The sequence below is a fragment of the Pelmatolapia mariae genome, linkage group LG8 (assembly GCF_036321145.2).
Source record: "Pelmatolapia mariae isolate MD_Pm_ZW linkage group LG8, Pm_UMD_F_2, whole genome shotgun sequence".
Lineage (NCBI taxonomy): Eukaryota > Metazoa > Chordata > Actinopteri > Cichliformes > Cichlidae > Pelmatolapia > Pelmatolapia mariae.
In genome coordinates, this window is record NC_086234.1 from 30,357,349 (window position 1) to 30,383,888 (window position 26,540).

Genomic DNA, 26,540 nt, shown 5'->3' on the forward strand with positions numbered 1-26,540 from the left:
TTTAACAAATGAGACGGCTTCTTTCAAGTTCTACCTCAGCGCCCCCTGCCTGTCATGTTTGCCCACTGCATCAGTGGCAAAAGCAGACTGAAACAGCAGGGGTCAGCGACCCCTCATACTACCAAAAATAATTTCTATTTATTAGTAATATCAATAAGCTGATATGTCATGTTCTTAAGCCTTACAATGAGATGACACAGCCTTCACTGTAAGGTTTAGGAATATGACTTATGAGCCTACTGATATCACTAATAAGTGAAAATAATTTAAATCTTTGACCAAATGTAACTTCTCTGCAATGGATTTTTAAAAATGATTATTTAGTATTTTAATTTTGCCATGTCATTGGAGTAATACCATATTTTGTTGCATTTAGCAAATAAGACGTACAGGAACAAACAGCTCTGACAATGGTCCAAGACAGATTTATTTCAGCATTTAAGCTACACATGATTGAATCATAACGATCTGATAATTTACAGTTTATTCATGTAAATAGGGAGTCCTCTTCTTCAAAAGAGTTGGTGTGAAGTTTCACTAGGTTCTCTGCTGGGACCAACAGTTTTTATACACATGATTCCCTTAAGCTGTATCATTGAAAACAGTGCAGATACCCTTCTCTTTATTTATACATGAAGCCAAGTGATACAAATCAGCAATACAGGCATGTATTAAACGTATGAAGGCCTGGATGTCCTGTAATGCTCTTCTCCTTAATTTTCCATCTTTATAGTCTATTAGTTTCAAGTTTATTGTCATTGTCATTGGTGTAACCCAGGCTGAAACGAAATACTGTTTCTCACCAGCCTCTACAGTGCAATAGTCAATACAATTTAAAAAAGAAAAAGTTTTAAAAAGAGCAGTAAAAAAATCGTAACAATAAATGGGGATAAAGAACATAAAATCTAAATTCTAAAACAAACACAAGTCTAAACAGTCACACTCATACAGGTAGCAGCAGCCCTTTCACAGAAGGGGGTTGTTAAATTAAGTAGTGTGTGTATCTGGGGAGTATATTGTATGCGTGTGCGTGTGTGTGTGTAGATAGGGGGCATCACAGTCCGATTGTGGATCTTACAGTGTAGCTGTGTGAGTAGCTGAGTGGATGGGGAGGGGGCACAGTCCATTTATCAGTCTCACAGCTTGTGCAAAGAAGCCTTCCAGCATCCTGGGGGTTCTGCAGCTGATGCTCCTGTACTTCTTGCCAGACGGCAGGCGGAAGAACAGGCTATGAGACGGGTGGTGGGAGTCTCTGATGATGGAGATAGCTCTGCGTATGCGGCGCTGTTTGTAGATCTCCTCCAGAGACAAGAGAGGGGCACCAACAATCCTCCTGGCAGTCTTAACAATCCTATTGAGTTGTTGCTTCTCACAGGACTTGCAGCTGCCAAACCAAGATGTGAAACTTTGTGTCTGTTATAGTCCATTATAGTCCATGTTTGTCAGTTATCTTCAAATTATAAAATGCTTCAAATAAACGTGTATGGAAACCAGTTTGCCTCTAGTCTTCTGCATCCATCTGACATAGAGACACAGAGTTGTAAACACCATAGGTGAACTCTGACCGTATCCTGAAGATAGGATAAAGAGGTTCAGTGAAGCTGCAGTGGAACGTGTGGATGTGTGTCGGTGGATCAAAAATGATTCTGTAGAAGGATACAGTACCAGCAGACCAGTCCAAATACACTCCCACTCTGTTCGTTTCAGTGGAGGGAGCAGGGCTATCTATGATCCGGACTGAGTTATTATGCCATGCAGAATAATTATCAGCAGAACAGTCCAGACTCCAGGAGATGTTGTTCCCACCAATACGACTGTCAATACCAGGACCACTCCTTTTAATCCCTCTGTAAGTCACTCCTATAGATACCAGCCCACTCCAGTCCACCTCCCAGTAACAGCGACCAGTCAGGCCACTTGTACACATCAGCTGGTACCAGCACTCAAACCTCTCAGAGTGATCTGGATACAGCCATTCCTCATCGTCATCTGTCACAATGTTGTTTTCTGACAGGTAAAGGTTCCTGTGTACTGTGTTTGGGTCCATTTTGAGTTCACAGGCATCTGACGGCAGAACAAAATGAAAACAGAACCGTCAGAACCGTCCACAGGGTCAAGCACTGATGCCAGTCAGATCACATGACTACATCACCACACAGATCACATGACCCAGAGCAAATGAATCCATTGTTATATCAAATTATTTTATACCACAGCTTCAGATAAACAATTAGTAAATGTATTGCAAGTCAGCAAGTTTAAGGCATAAAATCTTAAAATATGAAATCTTTTTGCCAACTTAATATTACGAAATGTGATAACAACACATCAGAGCTAAAACATGAAACAAATCTTTTAACTGTGAGCTAACAGAGTTCAAAGACATTTGGTAGGTGTCAAAGAAATGATACAAACTCTACATAATCAAGTTTGATCATAAATGTATTTAAACCTTTTCTTTAGATGAATGACAATCAGTATATATATATATATATATATATATATATATATATATATATATATATATATATATATATATATATATATATATGCTCATGTTAGCTTCATTAATCAACCTAAAAACACTTACATTTCCTCAGTCCTGGTTTCAATCGTTGAGCTCCACAGTTGTCCAGCCTGGAATAATAATTCAAGCAGACAAACATGAAAATGTTTTCATACATTCGTTGGTTTTGTTTAGCTGAGTTTGGAGGATAAGCAAGACACAATGTGCTTGACTAGCTAAAAATTTAAACCATTGAGAATATTAAGAAACTAAAAGCAAGATATTTTCTTACATCTCAGAACAGTATTCTGTCCTCTAAAAAATCTGATTTATTACCTCTAGGCTGGACTACTGTAATTCATTATTATCAGGATGTCCTAAAAACTCCCTGAAAAGCCTTCAGTTAATCCAAAATGCTGCAGCAAGAGTCCTGACAGGGACTAGAAAGAGAGAGCAGATTTCTCCTGTATTGGCTTCCCTTCATTGGCTCCCTGTTAAATCCAGAATTCAAAATCCTGCTCCTCACATACAAGGTCTTAAATAATCAGACCCCATCTTATCTTAATGACCTTGTAAATGGTAAATGGCCTGTATTTGTATAGCGCTTTTCTAGTCCCTAAGGACCCCAAAGCGCTTTACACAACCAGTCATCCACCCATTCACACACTGGTGATGGCAAGCTACATTGTAGCCACAGCCACCCTGGGGCGCACTGACAGAGGCGAGGCTGCCGGACACTGGCGCCACCGGGCCCTCTGACTACCACCAGTAGGCAACGGGTGAAGTGTCTTGCCCAAGGATACAACGACCGAGACTGTCCAAGCCGGGGCTCGAACCGGCAACCTTCCGATTACAAGGCGAACTCCCAACTCTTGAGCCACGATCGTACCATATCACCCTATTAGAGCACTTCGCTCTCACACTGCAGGCTTACTTGTTGTTCCTAGAGTATTTAAAAGTAGAATGGGAGGCAGAGCCTTCAGTTTTCAGGCCCCTCTTCTATGGAACGAAGTGTGGATTTGGGAGAGAGAGACAACCTCTCGACTTTGAAGCTTAATCTTCAAACTTTCATTTTTGCTAAAGCATAAACTTATGGCTGGATCAGGTGACTCCGAACTCTCCCTTAGTTACATTGCAATGGGCCTAGGCCTCTGTGGGCTTCTTTACTCCCCTCTTCCAACTCTATAAATGTTTATACACCTCTCTGCATTTAATGGTTAGTTATGATTCATCTCTGTCTCTCCACAGCGTGTCTTTGTCCTGTCTCCATCCCCTCACCCCAACAGATGGCCCCGCCCTGAGCCTGCTTCTGCTGAAGGTTTCTTCCTGTTAAAAGGGAGTTTTTCCTTCCCACTGTTGCCAAGTGATTCCCAATAAGGGTTTGTTTGTTGATTTTTGTAGGCTCTTTACCTTACAATATGAAGCGCCTTGAGACAACTGTTGTTGTGATTTGGCGTTATGTAAATAAAGTTGAACTGAACTGGATTGAGTGGGTGGCTATGGTATTGTTTGACCTTGGTAAAGACTTTCCTGATGGATTTATAGCCTCAGTCACTTGTATTAAATAGAACATGATGTTTTTTTTGTAAACTCTTGCTCCAGTTAGGGTAACCAAAATTTTTTTCCATGTGACTGACAGGTTGCTTGTAGTATCCATAGGTCTGTTGGTTTCTGAAGTCTTAATTTGAATAAGGTTACGAGCACCTGTCTTCCTACCTTAGAGAGTCCAATCTACAGTGTGGATCCTGCAGTGCAGCAGAGAAGAGCGTCACTCCTGTGGGTCCTGGGTGATTATAACTCAGATCCAGCTTTCTTAGATGAGAAGGGTTTGAACTCAGTGCTGAGCTCAACGAAGCACAGCCCTTCTCTGTTATCAGACAACCTGACAAGCTGTAAACATTTCAACATCATTGGGTTTATCTGTTTGAAATTTTGCATTAACTGTAGAAAATGTGTGATATGACAACATTAAAGAACTTGAAATAACAAAAAACAAAAGCATATTCTTATCTAACCTGAGAGTTTCAAGTTTGCACTGAGGACTCTTCAATCCACGAGACAGCAGCTCCACTCCTGAGTCCTGCAGGTCATTATTGTTCAGGTCCAGCTCTATCATACTGAATGACTGGCAACTGAGGACTGAAGCAAGAGCTTCACAGCTTTCATTGGACAGGCTACAGCCACCTAGCCTGAAAAAAAAAAAGAAAAGAATGAATTCAGCTTTTGCAAAGTAAAATTTACAAGAAATCCAGCAAAATAGAATTTTCAGGATAAACTAGACCCTTCAGATTCTGAAGGTTAGCCACCACAGGTTCAGAAGTGCTGATTTGAATATGAATGTTGTCACATGTTGTTGAAGAGCTCTTACCTGACAATCTTCAGTGTACACAGTTGACTCTCAAGTGGCGTGAAGAGATGCATGACTGCTAAACCCGTCAAGTCATTATTATTTAGATCCAGCACTTCCAGAGTAGAGGACTGACTGCTGAGAACTCTGGAGAGAGTTTTACAGCTTCTCCATGAAAGCTCGCATCCACTTAGCCTGAAGACATAATATTGAGCATTCATCAGATATGTGGAATAAAAAAAATACAGAAAAAAAAAAACCCAATTTCAGCTCGTACTAATGAGAATTATTGAAAAATATTTGAATATAGATTTATTCATTCAGGGGTAGGTTCAGGTTACTATGGTGTCATTCATCAACACTATACATTTTCAATACAAACACAGACAACAGAAAAGCATAATATTGCATAATGAAGAAATAAATAAAACCAAAAATGCCTCCTCTGTTTCACAATTTGATTTAAAATCATGTTAAATAAAATCTTCATGGTTTATTAAGGTGGAAATAAGACAGCATTGTGAAACATGACTAAGCTTCTCAGTTTGTTTCAAAGTTCAGTTTGGAATCTATAATTGTTCCAAGGTATTTGGACATTACACCATCGGACCTTTAAGGGACATGATCTTGAAGAGCACAGCCTCCATTTATTTTAAAACCACTAACAGGGAATCTAGCCATTTTTTTAACACTATTTGATTTTATTAACTGAAGTCCCCTCACTTCAGTCTTCCTATTGAGATGTATACTTTAATTATATTTAATTAAATACAATTACATTTAAGTATTGATTATTCTGAGCTCTGGATGTCCCCACTTATTGTGTTTTTCTGTTAAAGATAAAGAACCCACATTAAACCTGTAATTCAGCATTTGTTTAGGGTTGTTGTTTATTTTTTTCAGAAATGAATTCTTATTATTATACAATATTTAGATTTTGATTTATTGAGTCACTTTTTTGGTTGCTGTAATACAGTGGTTCTTTTAAGAAAAAGTAAGATCTATGTTCTTCTTCTTCCTAAGATAATCTATTAAGCTATCAATCTATCTATTGGGCTGTCTGTTTGTCTGTGTGACCTGTAAATTGTGGGAACTGCAGCAAAAGAACGTGGATTAGAAATAATCATCAGTCTATTTGTATGCTATTTAACACCAAGAATATTCACTGAGTAAAGCTTTTACTTTGATCTGGCCATTATTAGACTATGGGGCCAAGTTTAGACCTGAAAGCACAGAGTGGCCTTTAATGTTTAAATGGATCCAGCTGAAAGTTTAAGAGTCTCAGTGTGCAGCCATCACACTAAACATTAATGGTAAGTATGAAAATACACATATGAACTTATGGAGATTAACAGTTTCCTGACTTTCCTTGTTTCATTTTCTAACCTATATATTTAAATAATACAATTTTAGTGTAAAAATTCTGAAACCAACCTGAGAACCTCCAGTTTAAAGTTTTTCTCCAGGTCTGCAAACATTGTCCTTATCCCTGAATCCTGCAGGTTGTTGTAACTCAGGTCCAGCTCCTTTAAACTAGAGGACTTGCTAAGAACAGAGGACAGCGCTTTACAGCTTCTGCTCAAAAGGTTACATCCAATCATCCTGATGGGGTAAGGAAAAAAAAAGTAGGAAGTTAATCATTTTTTCTCTTTCTTTACAGTATTTAAGGTGACGCTGACTTATCTGCTCGTGTATGAACATACAGAGATTTACTGGAAGCTTTGACCACTGGCAGCAGCCACATAAGACCTTCTTCAGAAGCAGAGTACTTCCTCAGGTCAAACTCATTCAAATCTTTTTCTGAAGACAGTAAGATGAAGACCAGAGCAGACCACTGAGCAGGGGATAGTTTAACCGTGAAAAGATTTCCTGATGTCAGCGACTGTTGGATCTTCTCCACTAGAGAGTGGTCGTTCAGCTCATTCAGACAGTGGAACAGGTTAATGCTTCTCTCTGGGGACAGATTCTCCCCAATGTTCTCCCTGATGTACTTGGCTACTTCCTGGTTTGTCTGTGAGTTTACTCCTGTCTCTTTCAGTAGTCCTTGTAGGAGAGTCTGATTGGACTGCAGTGACAAACCCAAAAGGAAACGTAGAAACAAGTCCAAGTAACCATTTGGACTTTGTAAGGCCTGTTCCACGGCACTCTGGTAGAAGAGTTTCAGTTCATATTGATTAGGCTTTGACATCTGAGTGGTTGTTTGTTCCTCTTCCAGCAGGTTGATTCCAGAGTTGATGAAGGTCAGATGGACGTGAAGAGCAGCCAGAAACTCCTGAACACTCAGATGGACGAAGCAGAACACCTTGTTCTGGTACAGTCCTCTCTCCTCTTTAAAGATCTGTGTGAACACTCCTGAGTACACTGAGGCTGCTCTGATATCGATGCCACACTCTGTCAGGTCTGATTCATAGAAGATCAGGTTTCCTTTCTGCAGCTGATCAAAAGCCAGTTTTCCCAGAGACTCAATCATCTTCCTGCTCTCTGGACTCCAGTGTGGATCTGTCTCAGCTCCTCCATCATACTTGACCGTTTTCATTTTGGCCTGAACCACCAGGAAGTGGATGTACAGCTCCGTCAGGTTCTTGGGCAGCTCTCCTCCCTTCTCGGTTTTCAGCACATCCTCCAGAACCGTAGCAGTGATCCAGCAGAAGACTGGGATATGGCACATGATGTGGAGGCTTTGTGATGCTTTAATGTGGGAAATGATCCTGCTGGCCTGCATTTCATCCCTGAAACTCTTCCTGAAGTACTCCTCCTTCTTCGAGTCAGTGAACCCTCTGATTTCTGTTATTACGTCAACACATTTAGGATCAATATGACTGGCCATTGCAGGCCGTGTGGTTATCCACAGTCGAGCGGATGGAAGGAGTTTTCCTCTGATAAGGTTTGTCAGCAGTGCATCCACGGAGGTGGACTCTGTGACATCAGTTAGGATCTTATTCTTTTGAAAGTCCAGAGGAAGGCGACACTCATCTAGACCGTCAAAGATGAACACACCCTGGAAGTCTTCAAATCTGCAAAAATCTGCATCCTTTGTTTCAGAGAAGAAGAGATGAACAAGTTCTACCAAGCTCAGCTTTTCCTCCTTTAATCCATTTAGCTCCCTGAAAGTGAATGGAAATGTAAACTGGATATCTTGGTTGTTTTTGCCTTCTGCCCAGTCTAGAGTGAATTTTTGTGTTAATATCGTTTTCCCAATACCAGCCACTCCCTTTGTCAGCACTGTTCTGACTGGTTGATCTCTTCCCAGCATCGGCTGAAATATGTCTTTACAGGCGATTGTCTTTTCTAACCTTGCACGTCGTCTAGATGCTGTTTCGATCTGTCTGACCTCATGTTCGTCACTGACCTCTCCGGTCCCTCCCTCTGTGATGTACAGCTCTGTGTAGATCTGATTGAGAGGTGTTGGGTTTCCTGCTTTAGTAATTCCCTCAAACAAATGCTGGAACTTCTTTCTAAGATTTGATTTGAGTTTATCCTGGCAAATGGATGCATCCACTCCTGTTGGACAAAAAATGAATGAGATGGTGTTAAAATTTCAGAACAATGAAAAATTGGTCAAAATTTAAAATATGAGGCTTTTCTAGCAGAGGATAAAATATAATCTGTTTCATAACCACGACCACATGCACCCACAACAGACTGAGGCTTTGCATTAGGGGTGGGCGGTATAAACAGTATACGGTAGAAACTATATGAATTTGACCAACGGTAGGGATTTTGAGTATACCACTCTACCGCGATAGCACATGTTGATGGTGTCATCAAGTGCCTGTTTTGGTTGAAAGCATCGCAGCAGCTACAAGCAATATCATCTGCAAATTATGCCGGGTGACAGTAATAGCGAAGAGATGAAGCACGTTTTGGAATATGAGGAAAGCCAAAAACGGTGCTTCCTCCACTTCCGTACCATTGATTCATTAATGCTGAATTCTCTCGCAGCTGCTCTATTCCCATGTTGTTGCAGTATATTAATGACTAACCTCGTATTGTTGATGGATTTTCTCAGTTGTTCTCCTGACTGAAGTTTGGTCCGTTTACAGCAGGCATGTCCAAAGTCCGGCCCGCGGGTCCAGTTTTAATTGGCCCGCAAGTAATTTTATAAATTGAATAGAATATGGCCCACACTTCAACTTTTGCTTGAGTGTATTGCACTTCTTAGTTTTAACACCAGGGGGAGCTGCTGTTGATCAAGGCAGTTGCTCCACCAAAAAGTACAATCACAGAAGAAATATACCCCCAAGTTACTAAACATGGCAGAACCGAAGAAGCGAAAGGTAGAAAGTGAGTGCAGAAAATTTCAGACAAGGTGGGAGAGTGAATATTTCTTCAAAGAATTCACGGGGACGTGTATCTGTTTGATCTGCACTGAAACTGTGGCAGTTATGAAAGAGTATAATGTACGACATCATTATCAAACCAAACATCAGGCCTATGCATCCTACACTGGTGCTGAGCGAGAGCAGAAATTAAAGCAAATGGTAGCTCTCCTGCAGGGTGAGCAACAGTATTTTTTTCGTGCTCAAATTGTCCAGGAAAAGGCTCCACTATGAGGTCGGGATGGAGACCTCATAAAACACGGCCTCGTTAAAGTCACCGAAATAACGTGCCCGGAAAAAGTGCAGGACTTCAACAACGTCAGCATGTCCAGAAATCCAGTTGTGCGACGCATTGAAGACTCGTCAGCCAACATTAAACTGCAGCTGTCTGATAAAGCTGTGCTCTTGATTTTTACTCCATTGCATGCGATGAGAGCGCCGATGCCACAGACGCCGCACAGCTGCTAATTTTTTGCGGGGAGTGGACGAGAGCACGAGCACTTTAGGTGAGTAAAAAATATATTCCACAGTACCCGTGTGTTAATGTGCAGGTACACGTGCTTCAAATATCAATAATGCGCATCGATTCTGTCACTACCCTGCTTTTGCGCACCACTTTCTTATATGCGTTTTTCTTGTTAACACACAGAGTACACACCGCTGTGCACAGCGCACGCACATGCAAAGTCAGCTGATCTCATCTGATGCAGATTTCCTCCTTGATCAAGTGACATTTGTCCGGATTTTTTGGCACGAGTGGCGTCGGATCAGCACCGCAGCTGGATGGCCCGATTTACATACCCAGCGCAGCTGATACTCACCAGAATAATTTACTAAAATTATATGCACTCCTGTTATTAAGTCCAGTTCAGTCTGTTAATGTTGATAACGGTTTCAAACGAACATTAATAGGTGTGTTGCTAAGCCTAATAACTTAAATAACAAACTTGAAATTTACCCGTCCCATTTTCCCCTTTATTGTTTTTTCTCTGTGCTGTAAATATTCCCTCTAAGAAGAAATCTGAGTCTGCTGTTCTGAGAATGAGCTACCAAAGCTTTTTCTGCATAAATCAATAAAGATCCATTTATGGAAAGCTGTGATGAAGGCAGTTTTGTCTTTAATTATATTCAACAATATAACACATTTGACCATTTTTAAGTGATTTTTAAAACAGTAAAGGTTATATACCTAATTTCTAGTAAGTGGCCCAGCCCGTCCTATATTTTTATGTATGTGGCCCTCAGCGAAAAAAGTTTGGACACCCCTGGTTTACAGCATCCTGCCATGTGATTGCATTTGTCCCTAACCATCGGGAACCCTCATGTTAACTTTTATCGAGTGGAAAAAAGTTAGCGTTCATCCTCCAGCTTCCCTGTGTTTATGTTATGCTAACATAGCTGTGTTTGTAGCGATCATGTAGCACATCATTATATACCAGCTAGCCCAACTTCAGTAACCCTACAAACGTCACTGCTGTTTAGTTTCTGTCTTCATTTATGTTGGAAGTGATAGCAGAGCTGTACGTTTGAATTTTTTAAGAAATCTCTTTTCAGATTTTAGGCCCTATCGCCCAGCCCTACTTTGCATCAGTGGGAATGCCCTTACTGCTCTGCAGATAGACAGACAGCTCCTCCTGGTTCATCCCCCTCAGAAAGCCCAGTGTGATCTTCATAAAAGCCTCCCTGGTGCTCCATGTCTGCTCTTCAGCTTTAGAAGCTAACACATCCTCATCCTCGCTCTCCTTCTCTGGGCAGGTGGAACTATGCAGAATCCTCTGAAACCTTTTAAGCTCATTCTTCACAAAAGTGATAATGTTCTCTTCAAGCAGCTGGAAGACAATATTATAGGAAATTATCTTTCAGCATTTATGCATGTATTTATTTATGCATTGTGCACGTATTCTCCTCTGTCAGGAGAATGTCATTGAGCCAATTAGAAACAGAACAGTGATGAAAATGTGCTTTAGACTTTCCCACCATAAAAACTGAGTCCAACGTTGTTTGATGCTGCTGAGCAGACTGACAGCTATGAACCTCAGACTTTTGTTGCCCGACTCTGCGAAGAGAGCGCACATGTGCACACATCCACAATTAACATTATTAAATGCAGTAATGGTCAGTAACACTTATGGATCACTGGATAAATACATTGAAAGTTGAATATGTACAGAGTTATTTCTGGTATCTGTCCTCTGATTGGCACATATTCAGCACAGCAGGGACCAGGAGGTAACGATAAAGGGTCTACAGGTGTCTACAGGTGTACGTGGGATTAATGAAATACTAACTGAGCCAAATGAAATGCAGAACTACAGTAAAGTGGGTGGGACACTGACAGTTTACATCAGCTAAGTGTAGGAGTGAGGACAGCAGTGAGCTATGAGACGTTCACAAGTCCCTGATGGAGTGGACATTTAACCCTTAGGTGCAGCATTAGTGATGTTTTTGAAAACAATGAGGCAGGGCTGATTGCTTTTATGACTTTCAAAATGTTACCTTTTGTCAACAGAGAGGTTCCCTTCTTTGAAATTTAAAGGCGGGTTCATAGACCAGTCACTTTTCATGGACATAGAGCTGGACAGAGGAGAGCCTGCTAACTGCTTCGGCATCCTGGTAGGGAAACAGCATACTGTATATTAAATTTCAAAGATATCAAATCCATTCATTACGTGTCAATGATTTTATTATACTTACTTTCTATTTGTAAACATTTGCTTTAAAAACTGATTTTTTGGATAAACAAATACATAGAGGGACAAAACTTGGTAAAGCCCACATGGTTACTCCACTTCCTTTACAACATGGCTCACTGTGTTAGCCATGGGGGGAGACCCCCACAGAGCATTGCCTCAGGATTATTTTAAAATGAAATAGTACTAGTTTGTATGCTGTATGAGAGGTTCTTGTCTCACCCCGCAGCGTCATTGTCCAGGCAGTCTTCCATGCTCTTGGCACGTTTAGATGGTGCGCCCCCCTCCTCTGTGTCTCCACACTGACTCATGGCTGAGTGGACCGCAGTGTCTTAGCACATAAACACACACAACAACATGAATGCAGGGCAGCTCAGTTACGAACACGACAATGTGCTGGATAATAAAGTTAGCGCCCAAGCTCATGTCATCACCTGTTCACTCACACAGCCATCTGCTCAGCAGCAGCTAGTTTCTGTATTTCACCTGGACCCACAGAACGGGAGCATTAACACACCGCAGACTTTGATCATGCAAAAAGAGATTCATATTTAAACATACCGACATCAGATAAACTATATCTAGTAGAATAAAGTTGCACAAATACCGCAGGACTCCATCTACCTTCATTAGATATTTGCATTCTATGCTGTGAGCTGTTATACTCCACATTGTGCCATTTGCCCGATATTACTCATAGCTTGATAGCGCGCAAAACATGTTACGTAAACACTGCAGATGGAAATGTATTATATAAACTATGAAACATGAAACCAATGAAAGGGCGCTGACGCCGGGCCTCGGCCCACTCCCTGCTGACTGTATCTGCCCTCTTACCTGTTCAGCTGTTGCACATTTTACGTACAAGCTCAAATGTACATTCAACATTGTTACGTTATGAGTGGTGTTCAGTAAAAGAAGACTTTTAAATACCTTGTAGCCAGAAAAACGAGCCGCAGCTCTGCGTAGAAATGAAACCGAAACTGTTTTCAGCTGTGAAATGAGGAGAGAGATCAGCAGTGACACCCTGAGGCAGAGACGTGATCACTGAGATGTGACCAGAATTATTTCAGTGTTGGATTCCCACAAAATCATCTACTCAAACCTCCCATTTTTAAGTAAGATCATTGAAAAAGCAGTTTCTCAACAGCTCAATTACTTCTTAACACAGAATAACTGCTATGATGCCTTCCAGTCAGGTTTTAGACAGAACCACAGCACTGAAACCGCTCTGACCAAAGTGTTTAATGACATATGTCTGAATACAGACAGTGGAAAAATGTCAGTCTTAGTTTTACTGGATCTCAGTGCAGCATTTGATACAGTTGACCACAACATATTACTCAAACGACTGGAGAACTGGGCAGGTCTCCCAGGAACTGTACTAAACTGGTTCAAAACATACTTAGAAAACAGGAAATACTTTGTATCAATAGGTAACTTCACATCTGAGCAGACAAGTATCACATGTGGAGTTCCCCAAGGTTCCATCTTGGGACCCCTTCTGTTTAACATCTACATGCTCCCACTGGCACAGATTATAAAGAACAACAAAATAAACTATCATAGCTATGCAGATGACACACAAATATATATCACAATGTCACCAGGAGACCGATGCCCTGTACAGGCTCTTGGTAAATGCATTGAGGAAATTAATGACTGGTTGTGCCACAATTTTCTCCAGCTAAACAAAAACAAAACTGAAGTAATAGTCTTTGGAGCCAAAGAAAAACGATTACAGGTCACCAGAGAACTTCAATCTATACACCTAAAAACCACCAACCAGGCGAGAAATTTGGGTGTAGTGATGGATGCAGACCTAAACTTAGAAAAACACATTAAGACAATAACAAAATCAGCTTACTATCACCTCAAGAATATTTCAAGGATAAAAGATCTGATGTCTCAACAGGACCTGGAAAAACTAGTCCATGCATTCATCTTTAGCAGGCTTGATTACTGTAACAGCATCTTTACAGGTCTACCTAAAAAATCAGTCAGACAACTACAGCTCATTCAGAACTCTGCTGCTCGAGTCCTCACTAAGACCAAAAAAGTGGACCACATCAGTCCAGCTCTGAGGTCTTTACACTGGCTGCCTGTCCGTCAGAGGATAGACTTTAAAGTTCTGATGCTGGTCTATAAAGCTCTGAATGGTTTAGGACCAAAATACATCAGTGACCTCCTGACCCAGTATGAACCTTCCAGATCCCTCAGGTCATCTGGATCCGGTTTTTTATCAGTTCCCAGAGTCAGAACCAAACACGGAGAAGCTGCATTCAGCTTTTATGCTCCATATATCTGGAACAAACTCCCAGAAAGCCTCAGATCAGCTGAAACACTCAGTTTATTTAAATCCAGGTTGAAGACTCACCTGTTCTCAGCTGCATTTGAATAAAGCACCAAATCCACACTTTTAAGCTTAAATTTTAAAACTTACATTTTAACTACTGACTTTATCTACTGTTCTGATTTTATCTATTGTTCTGATTTTATCTACTGTTTTGATTTTTGATTTTAAATACTGTTTTGTTTGTTTGTTTGTTTGTTTGTTTGTTTGTTTGTTTGTTTGTTTGTTTGTTTGTTTGTTTGTTTGTTTGTTTGCTTGTCTTAATCAATTTTAAATCGTGCTTTTTATTTGTTTTTGTTTTTAATGTCTCTGTAAAGCACTTTGAATCACCTTGTTGTTGAATTGTGCTATATAAATAAACTTGCCTTGCCTTACTCTTAGCCATTTTATTTACAAAGCAAGGAGAGATGGACATTTGTCGATAGGCAGAGCGACTGAGCTGGAAAGGATGTGCAGATGGAAGCGTACTAACAAGTAAAGGGGACTGGGCTGAAAAAGGCTCCTGGAGGAGCTGATTAACGAAGACAATTGGAGAGGAGGATGAATCAGGAAGTGTAGCGGAAGGAGGAGGAAGTGAGAGCCGCTGTAAAGAAGTCGATGCAAAGCTGTAGTAACCTTGGCCAAGATACTAACCCCGGTGGTAAACGGTCTCTGATGCATCCATCAGAGTGTGGACGTTAGAAAGAAAGCACCACTGCATAGAAAAAGTGTGAATGGGTGTGAATAAGGCATGTTGTATCAAAGTTTCAGTGCTCGGGGAGAGTATAAGAATCAGGTGATGGGTAGAGAATGTTTCCTATGGGAAAGATTCATGGATGCAGTGAAGGACACGCAGAGGGCTGATGTGACAGAGGAGGATGCTGGAACGGGGGAGATGGAGGCAGATGATGCGCTGTGGAGACGCCAAGAGGGAGCAGCTGAAAGAAGACGCTTTCCTTTAGAAAAAGACTGCAGTGACATCTGTGGTCTGACAGCATGGAGGAATTTTATATACAGTCAACATGTTGCCCTGCTGTGGTATGGTGTAATAAAAGCAAGCAATGAAGCTGATCATAAGGATCAACTTCTGTTCATCAGAGAGGAAAACACAAAGATTTGTGTGTAAAACAGACATTTCTACTTTCTAAGGTTTATGTGACTTTCTGGGAATGCTGCTTTTATTTTACAGAGAACTGATGGATCATTAGGATTTCTTATTTCCTATAAGATGCTGTGGAGCGCCTGTGATTGCAGGTGAAGGCACCATGGTGATGTACCCCAACAGGAAGTTGTTAGTCTGGTTGAAAGGTGGAAACTAATCGGAAATCTATCACAATAAAGTGTTAGGACCCAGTGGCACAGTGGGAACTCATATATGTGTTGTGTGCATGATGTGAGGACGGACTTATCATCTATTTACAAAAGAAGAACACACACACACACACACACACACACACACACACACACATGTGTGTATTTATATCCTTGTGGGGACATTTCATTGACACAATGCTTTCCCTAGCCCCTTACCCTAACCCTAACCATCAAAAATGAATGCCTAACCCTGACCCTTACCCTAAACCTAACCATAACCTAATTGTAACCCTGACACTAAAACCACATTTTGAGGCTCAAAAATGCCTTCAAACTCGTGGGGACCGGGATTTTGGTCCCCACAAGGGCTGTTTGTCCCCACAAGTATAGTAAACTACCAATTTTTGGTCCCCATGAAGATGTTAATACCCGTCCACACACACACACACACACACACACACACACACACACACACACACACACACACACACACACACCATGAATCCCCAGGTGTCTGTTTATTATTAACACATTAACACTTTACACTTCTTGTCACAAATCACTGTTCAACATCAACAGCACGTCTGATTTTTTTCTCATCCAAATGGAAACACAAGTTCATTACAGCACTTCAAATACACGTTCCCATAAAACTAAACACAGGGATGATGGAATTCTGAAAATCCAGTTCAATAACAGCTGTGATGATCAAACCAACATGAATGCCGACTAACGGTCGAATAAACCTTAAGATTAAATCTCAGACATGCTCAGGAGTTGAGATGCTGGACACTGATTTCAAACCATTAAATAAAAGGCTAAAGAAACAAAGGACGGTCCTGAAGTCTATATGTGACATTATCTTCCAAGCTTTGAAACAATCAGAGGTGACGGTACACAGTTTTGGGCAGTTCCCTCTTTAACTGGTTTACAGCAGGAAACACAGAAGGAGCAGGTTACAGCGATACACTAATTCAAACCAAACATTCACTTTAAAAGCTGCAATGAGATTATAATTATAATGCTGATATCACATTGTTAAAGATGCTTTAATCCTGAAATACGTGACCTGTGAAAACACTCATCACAGCTGAGGTGTTGTCACTGCATGAGCAGGAGCTTCAGTGGGTTCCCAGTGAAAACTCTCCCAATAATCACGGTCTGATATGCAGTTCCCATACTGCGTATCAGACAGAAGTAGTGTTACTTTAATAAGAGAACCCATGTTCTGTGGTGCAGTTTGTTGGTCACGTGTTTAATAAGTGGCTCCGAGTGTGGAAACAGTCCTGAGAGTGCAACAGCTCAACTCACAGCAACAAAACGCTCAGCGTGCTGTTTCATGTGCAACAACAGCCTTAGTTTGTGATCTAAACTCTCAAAGATGGAGATGTGCATGTGCAGAAAGTCTTCTTTGATATGTCAGCATGTGTGACTGAACTGGCAAAGTATGTGACAATGCATCACAGGTGATGTACGGGGACTAAAAACAAATGCTTGTTTAAAAAGTTAGAATATTGTATGAAAAAACGGTGAGAACCTCGTCCCTGTGTAGCAGATGGACGGTTACAGGAATTATCAGAGTTGTGATCGAGCAAAGAAACATCACAAAATATCTGGCAAAGCCAACTGGATGTTGGCTCATTGAGTCAAAGTTACAAAACCTACATTCTGTATTTCCAGTCAGCCAAAGGATTTATCATGAGATGTACCACGTGATAAGAGATTTTACATATTTCCAGCGGTGTAGTGCTCCACCACTGGGGAAACCAAATATTCATACTGAGCTTAATCAGTTTAAATTCATTTTGGGTGTAAATGAGCGATCGCAGCGTCGCCCGATGTTTAGGGCCAGATTTAATGCTAGCGTGAAACCTTCTGCTGGGGTTCACCAAAGAACCGACTGAAAGCCACCGAGGGCAAAGCTCCACGTTCACATACGAAGCTGCCATCAGATTATTGCAATAATTACCTGCAAAGAGCAACACAGACGACTGGAGCGAGGCGTGTCCTCACAGAAATAATACAGTGTAAGCACAGGTTTTACACACATCTGTCTGAAAGCAGCACAGCAGCTGATGAACGAGAGCAGGTGGAGCTCGGGATTTCTCCAGAGGAGAGAAAGATGATCCAGGGAGCAGTGAGCAGTAAGCAGCACGTGAGAACTAATGACGACAGTCACACAGACAGACGACTTTATGTCCTTAAATCCAGCGAGACGCGATCATTTTTTCACTTATGTTTGATTATATATAAACTTGTGGGCGCGCCTGACCAATGATGCACCTCTGCATACACATAACTGCTGCATATGAAAATATTCTTTTGTTCAGCTTCATTTGACCTTTGTGAAAATGTTTGGACTGATTGTGTGATTTCTGTGTTTCAGTGTAAATGCACAGACCAGGAAATGACAGCAGCGTACAAGTTTGTGGGTATAAGCCCAGGAATACGCTTCACTTCACAGGGACTAAACTACAGCTCATACACAATAAAGTTTCACAAAGTGCCACCAGGGGGAGACAAAACACTGCACTGGGGCTCATGCACGCCCACACAAACACAGAGGAGGGAAGGGAACACTGAAGACTGTGCTGGATGGGCCGAGGCCCGATCACTCGTCGAATCTTCCCTCCAGGATGCTCTCGAACGAGAAGGGGACAAACTTGAAGCCCTGGCCTGAGTAGAACTTGTTCTGGAACTCAACCCTGAAAGAAAAAGAGAGAAGACTGTTTGGTTAAATATCCACACAAGCATGTATGAAAGTTGTCCCGTTAAAACCTTTTTAAACTAGTCAGAAGCTCCACATGTCTTCAGTGTGTACACCCCAGAGCTGGTTCCTGTCTGTATGCCGCTCGTTTTGGCCCCGCCCACAGAGGCTGTTTCTGTACTTGTGGCTTTAAATGAAACAAGCCGCTGCTGCCCACACCCTTTCCAGTGCTCTGCCTTTCCAGCCATTCCCACCAACGGAAAAGAAGATAAAATTCAAAATTGGGAGTTTGGATTGAATCTAAATGCAGATACAATGTTATTTATATAGCAACAGTGCACAACAACAGTCATGTCAAACAGGAGAGAGAAAGCCCCGGTGAAGGATAATTACCCACAAGCAGCACTTTGTGATGTTGGTCAGTTACAGCAGGAGGAGGAAAGAAGTATTTATGTGTTATTATCAAACCAACCTCAGTAGGAGGAGAGTGGACGAGAAGCGATCTGAGTTTTATTTGGGCTTTAAAGTCAGTGACAGTTTGGTCAGAGATGATGAATGACGTGACCAATCGGGTCTGAGGGCGCTCTCACAGCTACAGTTCGTTTACTTTGGTCCAAATCAGCTGACGAGTTTGTAAACTTGTAGCTTTGTAGTTGTGAATACAGGAAGAAGCTGTTGGAGAACACGCACAGTGTACGTTCACTTCCTGCTTAGCTCCCAGGCTGCTCTGGAGTTTGCTTGGAGCCGCACCATTTTCACTTAGGGGTGTACTCATTAATGTCTGTGTGTCGAGTTGTTTTGAGGGGACAGCAAGTTTACACTGTTATACAAGCTGCACACTGACTACTTTACATTGTATCAAAGTGTCACATCTTCAATGTTGTGATGAAAAGATATAACAAAATACTTTTTCTCACTTTTGTGAGATACTGTGTGTACAGGGACGTTTAAATGGAGGAACACGCCCTCAGCTCATCCATTATTGAGATATTTATGATGAAGCAATCAGGTGCATTAATAAACTGACAGCAAAAGCTGTTGTTCCAGAGACAACCCAAACATATTCTTCATGCTCTGTTTTAATCTGGGAACTTCTGGTGTAGTCACGGTACAATCGTTCCATTGCTCTGACTGTTGCAAACAGAACACTCTGTAAAGAAGTCTAGAAACCTGCAGCACGTGTATCGTATGACCGCAGAGCTTAAGAACATCACTTCTGTTCAGGACAAAAACAAGTGAGGATGATAAAATTCATCTGGCCGTGTGTGTGAGGCAGGGCACATTCCAGTAAGACCAAAACCTTCCCACACAGCCGCTGAATTATTCCCTGACCAGCAATGTGAAAAGGATGATCAAAAGTGTGTGTGTGTGTAACGTGATGATGTACCATCCTGTAAATGTGTTTCTTAATGCCATTAAGTTGTGCATTTTAACAGGAGCTCTACAGGCTTTAAAATAAAATGATGAAGCAGGTCAGTTTGAGACTTCGTGTGTCTGATACTTGGAGTTCAGAATAATCAGACTGTGAGCATTTAAAGCACATGATTGTGAAATAAAACTACTAGAAGGACCTGACGATTCCCTCCGTGTGACTCACTTCATTACAGTCTGTCACAGGCTGACTCAGTCACAGTATCCAGCCAGCCGCTGTGTTTTTTTCCACAGTTAGGATTCTGAAATCCTCCGGTCCTGACAACCTCTGATGACTTCATTTAAGAGGAAAAGCTAAGACGGTTGCTGGTTGCTGGCCTCGGTCAGCGAGGGAGTGCCCAGGAATGTTTCCCGGCTGTGGCAAATATTTGGCCTTCCAGAGATGTGAGAGGGCAACACTTAAAAAGAGGAAAGAAACGAGCGCTCCTCTCATCTGCCTCGCCACACTGCTGTGGAAATGGAACAGATTTCTGAGCCTGACGTGCGCGATGCTTTACTGACTGTGGTGTGTGTGTTTGTGCAGATAGCTCATCAGAATGTGTGTGTGAGGCGTGAACAGCACAGAGGAACATGGAGGCTCACTTTGAACATCATTATTTCCACTCAGTCACTCAGCTGTGTGAAAAATACTCCGGTGCTCCTTCTGAACCTTACAGAGGCGTGCTGAGCTGACACGCTGACGCTTTATGAACCTCTCACTGTGTGTCCCTGTGGGTTATCGAATAAGAAATATCTGAAGTTGCTCCAGACTTAAATACAAACCTAAGTGATGTACAGACACGGCCCAGGATGCAAGAGAAACACAAACAAAAGTACAAAATATATAAACTGACTTGTTCATCACCTGTCCAACACTGTAACTGTGGCTGAGCGTGGGGATGTAGATCCAACGTTAAATCCACACTTTCACATTCAGCTCTCTTCCACAACCATCTCCTGCTTATTCCTTCTCTCATCTGTGAATAAAACCCTGAGATACTTGAACTCCTTCACTTGGGGCAGCAAATCCACTCAGTGGGCATCCCACTGAGGACCACAGCCTCACAGTAGTAGGGTGTGAACCGCCCACTGTGACCAAGAGGTCATCATTCAACAGAACCACCCGTCTGAAACAAGTCTGACTTACTGCTGACAAATCAAACTAAGGACACCACAAAACAAGCACACACACTGTGCAGAGCAGACAGCATAGTTTGAGGAACTTTCAGCAGATACTGTGACGTCACCATTACTGTCAACTCTTCTGGGGATGATACTCGTGCACGACCGCCTTAAACACCTAAAGTAACTGAACATCATGATGAGCACCATTCAGACATGCTGGGAAACAACGTGTTTCTGTCACGTATCCTGTGGCCTGCTGAAAAAACTCTCCGCAGCTCTCACAGAACATGTCGGGACTGAAAAGCCAGAAGTGCCAACTTTGTAAAAAACATTCATTGTTGATGGACGAGGTCCAACAGATGTCTTTCCTCCATAAGTGCAGATAATCATCATCTGTGACATCATACATTTGCAATAACAGGTCACATGAGCCAGACACACACACACACACACACACACACACACACACACACACACACACACTGATTAGACAGTACGTGACCAGCCTACATGCTTAGATTATGGGGATGACATCATAATATTGGAGGCTGCCAGTGCTGCCCCTCAGCCTCAATATGGACGCAGCTATGGTATGAATTTGAAAATCCTCAGTGGTTTTCAGAGAAGTTGACCTTTGACCTCTTTAGGTCGTCGGGATTCATCGTTGTCCAGTCACCTTCTTCTTAAGTTATCATATTCACAAACCTCAGGCTGCACTCAGCAGGGGGTCGCCATGGTGAGTGTCCCATGTGTGAGGTACACAGGTAGGACTAGACAACACATACTGACGGATGGATATAACACAGCTGTGCTGGTACGGAACAGCGTCCACTTGAACTTTTCCTTATACAAATCAGCCCTGAGAGGAAAGGCTGAGCATTACCACCGTGCCTCTGTCCAACAAAAACACACAGGCCATCCTCTCTGAACAATGACGTAAAGCTCTGTGTTAGCAGCTGAAGCAGACGCGAAGGATTAAAGAAAATAAACACAAAGCTTTCACAGAGCGTTCCTTTTGCAGCAGACTAACTCCGACAGCCTGAGCGGTGCTTTGGTTCATTTGTAGACAGCCCATAAATGACTCTGTCATTTCCATCCAGTAAAGCTGAGAATGATCTACCAGCTCAAACACCAACTGTAGTGACACGTGTGGACAGGAACTATGGTCAGCACCTGAGTCCTTCCAGATCTCTGATGAGCTTAGTTTGACTCGGCTCACCTGTGTCTTGTTTTCTACAGGTCCGCCCACTCTCCCTCGTTACCTTGTGTGTGCATTTAACCCTCAGTTTCCACACTTCCTTGTTGTGTTGTAGTGCCAGTGTGTTACCCTGTGAGTTTTGCCCACTTGCTACTAGGCCTTCTACCCGACACGTGACAGTAATGTAAATTTCATCATTAGACGATGAGTTAAAGTTATCGTGCTGTCGTCTGTAAGTGTGACAGTTTTGTGCGACTGCTCCGACTCGTCCACGGAGCCACCTCACTAAAACGCAGCAGATCCTCCAGCACGCTTCAAGCAGACGTCAGTGAGCATGACAGGAAAGACTAATCAGCCACAGCTGTCCAACACTGCGGTCCCCACATTACAATACATGCTATCACAGAGGACAGGTGAGCATCCACACTGTGCCCAGAGAGGATGCACTGAAGAGCTGGATAAACTGAGTCCTTACAAAACACATGAGGTGAAACCTAAGTGGTGCGCCTCAGAGGCGCTTCCTGCTGCGCCCGCTCTACTCGACAGGACGAGACGTTCTGGTGACTTTCACACCGGTGTCCATTTCCCTTTAGTCACAGCTAATGATCATGGTTTCATGTCACGTGCACTCTACTGGATCATCTGTCACTTCCACCACCTCCTCATAGGCCTCTGCAATATTCTGTGTGATTTTCAAAATAAACATCCTCACAATCAGCTAAACTACAGTATATTCATTTTTAGATTTATCACCTAAGCAGTCATAGACGTGTGCTGCAGCGTGCAGCTGCCAGCCAAAGCACTATTACACTGCACAGCTAAAATATTTCACTGTTGTGTAATGTTTGACATTTGCTGTAGTTGGATTAGTGCGTGCTAGGAGGCGATGGAGCTGGAAGGTGTGTAAGGTCCTCTGGAGTTCTGTATGATAACAGTTCAGTAAACCAGTTTGAGAAGGTCTGATTCTGCTGGAACTGCTCATGAGCTTTGACAAAAGTACCCGTGTGTGTGTGTGTGTGTGTGTGTGTGTGTGTGTGTGTGTGTGTGTGTGTGTGTGTGTGTGTGTGTGTGTGTGTGTACGGGTATTAACATGTTCATGGGGACCAAAAATTGGTAGTTTACTATACTTGTGGGGACAAACAGCCCTCGTGGGGACCAGGATTTGTTTGAAGGCATTTTTGAGACTCAAAATGTGGTTTTAGTGTCAGGGTTACAATTAGGTTATGGTTAGGGTCAGGGTCAGGGTTAGGCATTCATTTGTAATGGTTAGGGTTAGGGTACGTGGCTAGGGAAACCATTATGTCAATGAGATGTCCCCACAGGGATATAAATACACACACACAAGTGTGACGGGACTGTTTAGACACGAAGACAGTTTACTTTCTGCGTGTGCTTTCACATGACATGCATGGAGCTGCCTGTGACTGGATATTTTCTGCAGTCAGAGTAATTATCCTATGATCAAGTCTGTGTTCATTCAAACACACAAACACTGGACTGGAGTCTACAGCTGGTACAGTTATCAGGCCTCAAACAGAAAACCTGGGAGATTTTTTGTAAAGATGGCTCCAGCAGATTTTCAGAGACGTGACCAATCAGGGCCAAAGAGCACTGAAGATGTTCTGACAGAAACACCGTGTTACTGTTGGTTTTGTCTTCATTTGTAAATCATAGATCAGGGGTGGCAAACTTACAGCCCGCGGGCCCAGCAAAGCTGCGGACAGACAACATTAGGAACTAAACAAAGTGATTTTTCCTTTCAGCCGTTTTTCATTGTGGAGGACAAAAGTTCAAACTTGTCTCTGACCTCATGTGTGTCCTCCCTGCTCGTAGCAAACACATCAAAATAAGGCTTTTATGCAAACACTGAATACAAAATTGCTTCCTTGAAAAAGACTAAAGTTACAGTTCAGTATTGAATATTACATAAAACAAAAACTGGACACTGTGTGTCTGTCACTTCACACCGGCACAGAGGGGAGTTTCCCTGGTCCAGATCACAAAGTGACAAAGTGACTCTGACACCCCGTCACAGATACTCTGTATTAGCGTGTAAGTGTGACTCTAACCAGTGCAGACGCAGGGCATGCAGGAAGGCTGACAGCCCCTCCATCACGAGCAGGATGGCGACTGTTAGCACGGCGAAGAATGCGAAGATGATGGACAGGCCGAAGAACCCGCCCCCGCTCCTGGAGGAGAGGCCGAGGTGCATCACCATGGACCAGAGCACCTCTGAGAGCTCTGTGCAAGCAGTCGTGACAACAGGGTTTACAGTGAATATCCAGCAGTACACAACATTACTCAACATAGTTCTGTTTCTCTGAATGTTTACGATCATCAAAAAACACAAAGCTGTGTGTGAAAGTCGTTACTAACGTGCATGAGCCAGGCTGAGGGCCCAGAGGCGGAGGTAAGAGGCTGTGTTGGAGATGCACCCCAGGCAGTACTCTATGGTGTGGATAGCCTGGTGGACAGCTACATCGCCGAAATCAAACTGTAGTGAGAGAAGGAACAGCGTGAGCACAGGTGTACACGGAGGAGGTGTGAGAGAGAAGCTCTGAAAAGTGACAATAAAATCGAACCAAACGTTTGGCCCAGTTTCTCTTCAGATTAACTTCAGATCACTTCCTGAACGTTTTCACATGTGCTCTCACAGCAAATGGAAACTCCTGTTTTCAGCAGGTTTCAGGACTTCTTAGTTGGAGAATCCATCAGGTTAGAAGTGGATGTAGTCCCATACAAATAAACCTGTCTGATGACGGCCTACTCAACGAACTCTCTGACCACACCTTCTTCTTTGGATGAATGTTGAACATGTTTCATTGTTTAGAATCTGAAATGTAGTTTAGGAAGCAGAGCATGCTGTAGTGCAACCTTTGTTCATGTAGGAGGAATCCCTCACACATGCTGTGCAGCATAACTCAGCGAGCATGCTAATACAGAGAGCTGGGAAATGCCTTAAACAGCTACTTCTTTTATGTTGCTGACGAGCTGCTTTGACCTTTGACCTCTGCCTGTGACTTCTCTCATCAGCTTTAAAACAAAGAGAGGAGTGATTTCTTCGTCCACAGCCAGATCACAGCTCAGGGAGGTGTTTGTTTATTGTAAAGCCCGCGCACTTCCTCCATTTTCTCCATCCTGGAGCGAGGCTAGCCTTTCCTGTATGGAGCGAGCAGGGAGGGGGAAACATGGCAGTCAAACGCTCCGTGTAGCTTTTGTTCGGTTTTGCTTGGCGCTGATCTGGTTTCCTCTTTCCATGCTCCCCTTTTGTTTTTGGATCAGAGGAATGGAGTTCATGGAAGCAGGAGTCATTGTTCCCATTCAAAGGATCTCCGACACTAATGAAAAACAGAAGTATGAATACTAGCATGCAATAACGGCACAAAGCACTGAGGCCAATGACTGCATTGAAAACATTTCCGGTGATAGTGGAAACAAAAGGTAGACTTCTGCTCAGGTGACAGCTCGAAATTTTGGGCTGTACCTGACTGACTATGGACGCAGCTTTAGGGGCTAAACGGTGAGATGGGGGCAAAAACTCCTCCGGTTGTGCAGAAGTACAACTAGATGGATTTTAGTGAAAACTGACCCTTGACCTGTTGCTCTTTGATCTGGTCAGGTCACAAAGTAACAACTGTTGCTTCATCTTTTCCCAGTTACTGGATATCTAAACACGTTCTCCATCTTCTGCATGCTTTTTTTCCATGATGACTGCGGCTCAGGATGTAGAGCAGGTCATCTCCTCATTGGAAGGTTGGTGGTTTGATCCCTGCTCCAGTCTGCACACCAAGTATCCTTATAAAGTGCTTTAGAATAGAAAAGCTCCATATAAGAACTCAGCACACCTGTCACAGGCGAGAGGCTTTTTAACTCTGTCATGCAAACAAACATGTACCTTCATTCATGCATGCCTGGCAGTTCAGGAGTAAAGCATATTTAAACAATTCAAACAGTCATGAAAAAGAAACAAATGAAGCATTCGGCATTCAGACATGCTCAGGAAACGTTAAACTCTGAATCTTACCGGCTCTTCCTCTGAGTGCTTGAAAGTAAGCAAAGGTGAAAGGTCAGTGGTGCGATCCACAATCAAATCTTTCAGAAGTTTTCATCACCCAGATTTAATGGGAAACATGATCCAAATGAGGAAGTGTGTGGAATTTATCAATAAGATGTCTCGCTGTGTAACCGGTACACAATCATTCAGTTCTGTCATGTTTATAATGTGAATGATGTGTGCCGTGTAGACGAGCACACATCATTCTGCCTAAATGTAGCCCTCCCTCAGGCTGCCTCTTAATAAGAGCTCAGATTTTTTCCCAGGATGCTTAGGTCTCATACACAACTGTTATTCTGTGTAGGTTTTTTAAAAGTGTTGAGTCACTGTAGTGTAAACTAAAAATCAGATATTACAGTCATGGTAAAAAGAAACGACACCTCTAACATCCCTGAATCCCACCTCAGTGAAGAGCACGGGACACGCTGCACCATGTCATTACTCATTTAACCCACTGTATGCACAGACGTCTTAAGGTCCCACCACAGCATGTCAGTCACTGACTGGGCCATTACGACACCTCCAACACCTGCTGACC

At 42.5% G+C, this 26,540-nt stretch overlaps 2 protein-coding genes across 7 annotated transcripts in view; both read right to left on the reverse strand.

Annotated features, from left to right (window-relative positions):
* Positions 1-403: 403 nt before the first annotated feature.
* Positions 404-12,986, reverse strand: LOC134632916 (NACHT, LRR and PYD domains-containing protein 9-like). 5 transcript variants are annotated; one of them, XM_063481789.1, is made up of 13 exons: positions 12,796-12,986; positions 12,297-12,348; positions 12,085-12,193; positions 11,669-11,782; positions 11,150-11,228; positions 10,779-11,001; positions 6,557-8,354; positions 6,288-6,455; positions 4,875-5,048; positions 4,522-4,695; positions 4,223-4,396; positions 2,591-2,637; positions 404-2,064 (listed from the first exon to the last, which is right to left on the reverse strand). In XM_063481789.1, exons 3-13 carry the CDS (start codon positions 12,171-12,173, stop codon positions 1,502-1,504), a joined length of 3,603 nt encoding a protein of 1,200 aa, XP_063337859.1. In that variant the 5' UTR covers positions 12,174-12,193; positions 12,297-12,348; positions 12,796-12,986; the 3' UTR covers positions 404-1,501. The 5 variants fall into 5 exon arrangements, with proteins under 5 accessions (XP_063337859.1, XP_063337860.1, XP_063337858.1 ...); XM_063481790.1 differs by lacking the exon at positions 12,796-12,986 and adding an exon at positions 12,487-12,783; XM_063481788.1 differs by lacking the exon at positions 12,796-12,986 and adding an exon at positions 12,487-12,783 and having other exon boundaries at positions 12,297-12,385.
* A 3,009-nt stretch (positions 12,987-15,995) lies between these two features.
* LOC134632917 (V-type proton ATPase 116 kDa subunit a 1-like) overlaps positions 15,996-26,540 on the reverse strand; it is a 31,353-nt gene continuing 20,808 nt past the window's right edge. For both annotated transcript variants that reach the window (XM_063481795.1, XM_063481794.1), the window contains exons 19-22: positions 25,973-25,990; positions 24,325-24,442; positions 24,018-24,189; positions 15,996-18,213 (exon numbers count right to left, since the gene is read on the reverse strand). In XM_063481795.1, coding sequence (XP_063337865.1) covers positions 18,120-18,213; positions 24,018-24,189; positions 24,325-24,442; positions 25,973-25,990 — 402 coding nt within the window. In that variant the 3' untranslated portion in view covers positions 15,996-18,119. The remainder of the gene's footprint in view (positions 18,214-24,017; positions 24,190-24,324; positions 24,443-25,972; positions 25,991-26,540) is intronic.